This window comes from Mobula hypostoma, chromosome 12 (genome assembly GCF_963921235.1).
Source record: "Mobula hypostoma chromosome 12, sMobHyp1.1, whole genome shotgun sequence".
NCBI lineage: Eukaryota > Metazoa > Chordata > Chondrichthyes > Myliobatiformes > Myliobatidae > Mobula > Mobula hypostoma.
This window is the reverse complement of record NC_086108.1, coordinates 77,073,625-77,082,127: the sequence shown is the minus strand read 5'-3', so window position 1 is coordinate 77,082,127 and position 8,503 is coordinate 77,073,625. Positions and strand designations below refer to the sequence as shown.

The window sequence follows — 8,503 nt, the reverse complement described above, 5'->3', positions numbered from 1 at the left end:
ACACATTCTTGAACCTTTTTATCTATCCACTTAGCAATCTCACCTTTTAATAGAGTGTCTGTTTTGGGAGGTTGATGTTAGGCATTTGAATAATGTGACCTGCCCAACATAGCTGACTGAGAGTGCTTAGGGCCTCAATTCTGTGGATGTTGATCTGGGAGGGGGTCAAGAATGGTTTTGCTTATCCCTCCTTGGAGCATTTGTGGAGACAGAATTTGTGACTCCCCGCCCCCCCCCCCCCCCGCCACCAATGCATTGAGGTACTTCTGTAAGTAGTCCATGTCTCAGAAACATAGAAGGCATTATTGGTGTCCAGAACACCATAAGTTTTAGATGCAGCTAGTATCAGAGATGGGGAGATGGGAAACATAAACCAAGTGTGCAGCTGTACATAAAGACTAGCATAGGGACCTGGTATGTTCTGGGGTCAGGAATTGGTAACCAGATGAGAAACAGGAATGGAGGCAAGAGGTTAAAAGTTCCTGTGCCCAAAGCCGAATATGAAGAAGTGAGTGCATACATAGGGAAGGTGCCTGGGATGTGATCCCACCTTTATGTATGAGTAATAACCATGCCTGGTCTCCTGCCATCATGGGCTTCCTTACTATTGGGTCAAAACCTTGATCTGTGAACACTGTGTGTTAGCTCATGTGCAATGTTTACCCCACATATAAAGAAAGCATGCATGGGCAACTTCCTCTGCACATTATGAAATTTGAGACCTGGAATGTGAGGACTCCCTCGGACAATACCAACAGACTGGTATGCTGCTCTGTATTCATTACTTAAGAACCCAGACGTCAATATTGCTGCACTGAGTGAGACACTTCAGTTTAAAGAACAAGAATGTAGCTGTGAACTCCTCTGGAACAGCAATGCAGAAGAGGAATGCCATCTTCATGGAGTGAATATCGCCACTGAGAGTTAGCTAGTCTGGCAACTGCTGTGGAATTAGTGGATGCCTTATGATCCTTCAGTTCACCGTAACATAAGACCATAAGGTACTGAAACAGAATTAGGCAATTTGGCTCATTGAATCTTATTCACGATTTCACCATGGCTGATTTATTATCCCTCTCAACCCCATCCTCCTGCCTTTTCTCTGTAACTTTTGATGACCTTACTGTTCAAGAGCTATCAACTCTGTTTTAAATATATCCAATGACTCGGCCTCCACAGCCATCTGTGGCAATGAATTCAATAGATTCACCATCCTTTGGCTAAAGAAATTCCCTCCTCTTCATCTCTGTTCTAAAGGGAAGCCTTTGTACTCTGAGTCTGTGTGTCTGGTTCTAGATTCCCTCACTACAGGAAGCACCTCTTCACATCCACTCTATCTAGACCTATCAATATTTAGTAGGTTTCTATGGGATGAGATTCCTCCTCAGTCTTCTAAACTCCTGAAAGTACAGTTTCAGAGCCATCAAACGCTCTCATACGTTACAAACAAAAGAACTGCAGATGCTGGTAGTCAAAACAATACACACAAAATGCTGAGAAACTCAGCAGATCAGGGAGCATCTATGTAAAAGAGTAAACAGTAGCCATTTCAAGCTGAGACCCTTCATCGGGACTGGTGAAGGGTCTCAGCCCAAAACGTCGACTGTTTACCCTTTACCATAGATGCTCCCTGGCCTTTGAGTTACTCCAGCAGTTTGTACATATTGCTCCAAATACTTTAACCCTTTCATTCCCCAGGTCCAAAATTGCTTACAGTCTTTCCAGGTGTCACCTCACCTGGAAGGACTGTTTGGGGCCCTGAATGGTAGTGAGGGATGAGGCGTCCGGACAGGTGTAGCACTTGTTCCACTTGGAAGGATAAATGCCAGGAGGGAGATCAGTGGTGAGGGATGAAAGGGAAAAGGAGTCATGTAGGGAACAGAAAGTGGGTGAGGGAAAGATGTGCTTGGTGGTGGGATCCCATTTGAGATGGCAGAAGTTGCGGAGAACTATCTGCTGGACATGGAGGCTGGTAGGGTGGTAGGTGAGGACAAGAGGAACCCTATCCCTGGTAGGGTCACACAAACCTTATTTTTTAACAAAAACACTTGAAGTATTGTCTTACTTGAACCTCCTGTTGGCTCAGGGAGACACAGAATTCTTTGTCCAAGCATTGGGGTTTATTGAAATATATCATTGTCTGAGCAAAGGACTACATTACTAATGACTCCGATGAGCAGTAACAACTACTGGACTGGCCTCTACCTAATCCACTGTATTTTCATCAATTTTTACCCAAAACATCAGCACTAACAAAAACATCACAATATCGGTATCCAAGATCAGAAGAAAACTGAGTCATCATACAATCTGGAAAAGAAAATTGCAGAATGACAAAGGGGCCATTACTTGAAATCCATTGTTAATCAGAGGTGCTCACTATTTAACAGCATAATCTTCGAATCACATATGTTACAGGAGTTCTATTTTGAACACGCTTAGCAGATTGAATAATAATTATGCATTTTTTCCATTGAATATCCAGCTCTATCTTATAATGGCAGTCTGGAAGAGTGAAGTGAAACTGGTGTATTGTTTTCCCCCTAAATTCTGTACCAGGGCTGCATTTGTGTTTGGGCTGATTACCATTTTTTTTGCAGAATTAAATGGGCAGTCGGCCAAGCCTATTCATTCAGTAAACAGGTGGCCTGTTAAGAGCTGAATACTGAAGCTCACATCACGAGTGAATTAGCAGCTGACAGCACCATCCAATACACAGGTCGTGGACCATTTCAGAGCAATTTCATAACGATTGGTTTGTTGTATTTACGTATTTCAATTATAGCTTCTAACAGGACAAATTTCATTTTCTCCTTAATGCAAACCCACAAGTGTTAAAATACTCATTTCTGATGTCAAATTTTGCCATTTTATACCCTGCTTTCCTCTACGGTGTATAAAGGACTACGCTCTGGAGATTCCTCCCTAAACCCTTTTGTGTGCCCCTATCCACCATTAAAGTACTTTTTGAAACTTGTTTTTACTACACTGTTGGTTGCCTTCCTTGAAATGACTGTTTCTAATTCAGAGTCGATTTTGTCTATGTACTGTCGTGAAGTGAACTGACATTTCGCTATGATAAATAAACAGAAGTGTACATTACCTATAAATGAGAAGTACTGTAACTCCAAGTTCACTTGTTTCTGCTGACAGTAAACAAAAATGTTTTGCAATGGGTCTTCAACCATACAAAGAATCTCTCATTACTCCTTTATATATGGTGAGTTACAAAAAATTTATTATTTTCTTTACAAGTATTTCAACAGCAAGACTCAGAAATCCAATACTTTAAGGTACAGGCTTCACACGGAGACACAAAGCGCAAATTCTACAATAAAAGGCTTTTGGTCTATGCCAACGTCAAGCACAGAATGCATCAATTTTACATTTGCAAACCAGACAGAAGGTGGTTAAATCACTCAACCTTACAGTATCCTTTTCTACCCACAATGCAGTCCTGCTGTTTAAATGTTCAGTGGGGGAGGCGGGAAGGAAGGAAGCACTCATAAAAATGCAGTTCTAACTTGTTACATCTTTGGCCTTATTTTGCTCATTCCACAGTTCATTTCTATTGTTAGATCTTCAGAATCCTCGCACATGCTGTTACATCCTGAGCTTCATGAAGTCACCTCTCGCTAAGGTTCCAGCATTTAATTGGGACTCAAGCAGAATTTCAATATTAAACAGGAATCAAAGTAAAGATATTATTGTTGGTGCACTGGAAAATCAATGCATTAATATGGAGAGGCAATCTGGGCTGCAGGAAAGTGGGGGAGTGGGAGTGATGGAATTGCTCCAAAAGCTGGCATAGATTCAAAGGACTGAATGACCTTGTATGTCATTAGGAAAATGTATGAAACCCCAACCTGAGCACATAATTAGTTCAGCAATCCCAGCTTCCACCCTAAACCTCCCCATAGTAACCAAATTCCCACGCCATGAACCATTTGCTTCAGGGCGATGCGACAAGATAGGAAAAAATACATATTTTCCAAATTGTGTTAGCAAACCAAATTATAGTTAATGGATACTTGACTTTTGTCATGTGATGTTGCCTGTGGATCCAAAACAAAATGGGACAGAGGAGTAGAGATCACATCTCGGCAGAGAATATTACTCTTGTGGTAGAACCATCTCATCTCAATCCAAACTCAACATACCATGCCATACTCTGATTGAAGTTCTTTTGCCATTATTCTGGACATAAGAATTATTAAATCAACTTTATGGAAAATAATTATTGTCTACACACACTAATGTCACCAGTTCATTTCACTGTTAGAAGAACTGCAGAAGATGCTTGTTATGAAACATAGCCCCACATGAATGTACCTTTATTAAATGTCATGTACATCCAGGGAAGAGCAAACGATGAGAGGTAGTGTGGGGACTGTTTTATTCTGCATCCGTATAACCTGGCATTTTGATTTAGTCATGCTCTTGAGTAGTTGGCACAAAAGTGGGATTGAATTTATTTCACTTTGCCCACTTTTTTGGGATGGGGGATTGTTAAAGAGAAGGGAGGAAATAGCTGCAAGTGCAGATTAAGGCATATCAGTATCTTGACAAGTAACTCCACATCAGGTTTGCCAATGCTTCTCCAAGGGACATCTGCCTCTTAAAATGACTCACTTCGCCTGATTGTTTACCAGTCTGGTACTGAATGGATTGGGAAATTTTGCAGTTCTTCAGAAATATGGTGCTAATGAGGAATTAATACAGTTAAATCCTTCTTCATGATCATTGGAATCAAGTCTTCTGAATGCTGATTGCAGACCAATGAGGAAAGCATTTTGACAGATTCGACAAGCATCATAACACGCCTGGCTAGAAAAGATTTTTGAAACGCAATGGAATTCAGCAGTGCCATTAGATCTGCAGCCTGAATTGGATGTTATACGTAAGTGTCTTAAATTGTAAAGGACAATTCTACCTTAAATAGCAGAAAGCTTAATGCGATTTTGTTAGCAGTGACACCACAAACAGATGCACCATCATAAAAGATGGAAAGAAACACTTGCAGAGAAGAGTTTCAATAAAGAAAACCAAACAAGGAAGGAAAAAAAGCTCCAACTAATATATCTTTTCTTAGTATATCAGCTCCTTTCAACTTTATCCAACTTTCAGCCCCTTACTAACACTGAGAAGTTCAATCAAGGTGGTAAACAAAATCAGCATAGTCTGTAAGAATTGAGTACAATAACCAACTTATATGCAACAAACACCAGATGATTAAATTAACTTGTGGATGTTCACAACACATATTCTGAAACTAGAAAGTTACATACAGAAAATTATATAACCATTTTCATTCTGTCAACTTGTATTCCATCTTCAACAAATTTGAAAAATGGCGAAGCAACACTTCTGCTTTATCTGTCTAAAACAGGGATTAAAAGAAAACTGGATGATAAGGATGACTTTCTTTACTTGATAAGTTCTTGCTTTCATACTGGCTCTGGCTAGAACAGGGACTGAAAAATAGTGCAAGATTCTTCATTGCACGGATGGAGGAGAAATCTTAGGACTAGTTGCAATGTTACTTTCACATAGCTCCTCATCAATAGTTTCAAAGGAATAGTGCAGAAAGGTAAAAGAAAATAAAAATCTGTGGGCAGACACCCGATTCTCAAGTATCACTGGAAAGAGTATTCAAACATCTGGCCATAATTCTCATTAGTGAATCATTCACAAAAATCTGTGTAAAACAGATTATGGAAATAATAAAAGGACAAGGTTTTGCATGAAAGGAACTCAATGGAGGACATGAAAAGCAGCATTTCTTACTGTTATTTATTTTGCCTCATGAATATCTTCATTTGTAGTACCTTATGAAATGGAATGAAAGAAACTTATGAGGCAGCATTTTCATTTAGCAAAAACAAACAGCAAATGTTATGAGCCTAAAGGCCCAAACACTTGTCAAAAAACCTAAATGAAAATTACTTGACGATGCTGCCAATTTATTGTTGTTAATTTAGCTCATTCATGGGTAGTTATGAATTGTTCTTCTTTCCAAGTCATCACTACCATTCCAAGAATGCTACTTCTATTATTTTTAAACTACTCGAATAACCCATTTGCTGCTTCCCCCGATAAAGCTCACTATTTTGGGCTATAGTAAGGAGAAACAATGACAATGAATAAAACTAGGCATAATCTATGTGTTTCACAAAATAAATGGCATCACAAACCCATTGTGAAGATTGCACTTCTTTCTTCTTCAGTATTTGCATTCACAAACCTTGATAACGCCATCAATGAGGATCAGGTGGGTTGTCTGGTAGGTTGTACATTGCTATCAGTTTTAACAGCAGTTTCATATGGAGTTTCTAGCTCAACACTACTGCTGTTATTTAACTTCATACCCTCAGCATTTAACAATCAAAGAGAATTTTATCTTGTTTGATTGCTCAAAATACCACCCAAATTTAAATGGTTATTTACAATTCTATGCCATGGAATGTCCAGATTTGACACTTGTTAGTATTTTTAGGCAAACAATAGTCTAATATCTGTTTGTAATTGTTTAAAATAGACCCCATGATTTTTAATTCCTCAGAATAAACAACACACAGAGTGCAAACCAGAAAATACCTTATAATTAAATAATTTGCTTCTGTACTGGCACAGACAACCACAATTTATTTTGCAAGGACTCTGAATATTTTATTAGCAAATGCCAGTGTGTTAATGGATATTTCAAGCTTTGTTCATTAAAGCCATATTACATGAACTGTGGCAATAGTTGTTTAAAAAAAAAGTCCAGCGTTTATGGGATGTCTGGAAACATCAAAACAGCAACTGGTCATTAAAGAGAAAAAAAAGGAACTAAAATTGTAAGGAATTGCAACTATGTCCAACCAACGTCAAAACGGTTGTTACATTTAAATTTTATCATATAGCCCTCTCTGGCCAGGAGATTCCTTTTACATCAAAGGTCATTTTCTACAATAAATCAGTAATATTTTTGTCTCTTTTTAGACCTGTGGGTTGTCATAGCCCACAAGTGTTTCTGTAAAGAATTGAGTGGATTTTAATGGCTCCACTTGTTTTATGATTGGTTCCTTAGGAGCCAAGCATTTTATATGAAATTACAAGCTGCACGTTTTTGTGATCGTCCCAGAATGTAGCATAAATGTGATACAGAAGAGAATTAGGAACCAAAGTCTAACCACCTTATTAACAAGACACAACACTAAAACTGGGAGACGTATAATGATGGGCTGTACAAACTTTAACAATTGGTAACACTGGAAAGATTTTCAGAAACAGTGGATGAAGCCAATTCAGTTACCATGTTTGAGAGGGGCAGTGATGCCAAATTGTTGCAGGCAACCACGAATCACAAAAGCTCTGCATCCCTTTCAAAATCTACCTTCAAATTCTTGAGTATATTCCAGGAATTTTCACATGAAGAACAAACATTATAACTGGTTACATATTCTGGTACAACTGAGACACACAGCACAACGCTGGTCCACAAGAACAAACACAGCTTACAGTTCAGGGAGTGGACTGTGGCCGCTACATGGGGCTCAGCCTATTTTTCCCTCAGTGGACTGTTGCTGCGGCCGCCTGATATTTAAAATGGGTCAGGCTTCTAGTACAAGCAGCCCATTTGTTATAACTAAGACAAGCCAACTTGTCTACATCATTTAGCATTTAAGTTATGGGTATTATTACAGCCATTACCAAAGCTGTTCCTTTACTCTGAATGAGAAATATACACCACAAATTATTCATTAAACCAGATTCATTTTTAACCAACAGCTCCAGATACTTCAATCTTAGGCAGTCGGGTAAAAATTACTGAAAGTTTAATGCGTATCGCTTTTCTTTTTTTCTCTCAAAATTATTAAGGACTTATTAGTATGCACTGTTCATAAGTCTATTCCATTTATACACAATCAATGGTGTAAACATACATAATTTATATTACATGTGCTTCATCTTTTTTTGTCACTATAACACCACAATAGAACACAGTACAGGTCCATTCACAATGTACAGCCCAGAATGTCTTCTAGCAGACGTAGCTTCCAGAACCAGAATTAGGGAGGAGCTTGTGTATAAGCACAGAGCATCAATCATCTGATAAAACTCGGATGGGTATTGGGGATCCTTTTTTTTTATAAAGTACAACTAACAGGATTACCAAGTTTTCCTCCTGGATGGGTTGCCTCTCTTCTTCCAAACATTTAAGAGAAAAACAAAAATGGAATATTTGTACACTTTTTTTGGTGCTACCCCACAAATGTCCATGGTCCTCTTCCTGCTGCGAGGCATTGTGTCTAACTAGACCTCAGGATAACTGTGGCCTCTCTTCCATATCCTACTTCTTCACAAATAGACACGCCTGAGATCTCCAGGGGATGTGATTGTGTTGCACTGTGGACACAGCTTTTTGGCACCCTGCAATAAAAGAAGTACTTAGAATTAAACATTGAATATCAACTATTAATAATTTCTTACTTCTCCTCCTTTGACATTGATTTGAAAT

At 38.8% G+C, this 8,503-nt stretch overlaps 1 protein-coding gene across 3 annotated transcripts in view; it reads right to left on the bottom strand.

The window, feature by feature from the left end:
* Positions 1-3,224: 3,224 nt before the first annotated feature.
* The window catches only part of rnf220a (ring finger protein 220a), a 487,974-nt gene continuing 482,695 nt past the window's right edge, over positions 3,225-8,503 (bottom strand). For all 3 annotated transcript variants that reach the window (XM_063064437.1, XM_063064436.1, XM_063064438.1), the window contains one exon: positions 3,225-8,415. In XM_063064437.1, the coding sequence (XP_062920507.1) occupies positions 8,344-8,415 (72 nt within the window). In that variant the 3' untranslated portion in view covers positions 3,225-8,343. The remainder of the gene's footprint in view (positions 8,416-8,503) is intronic.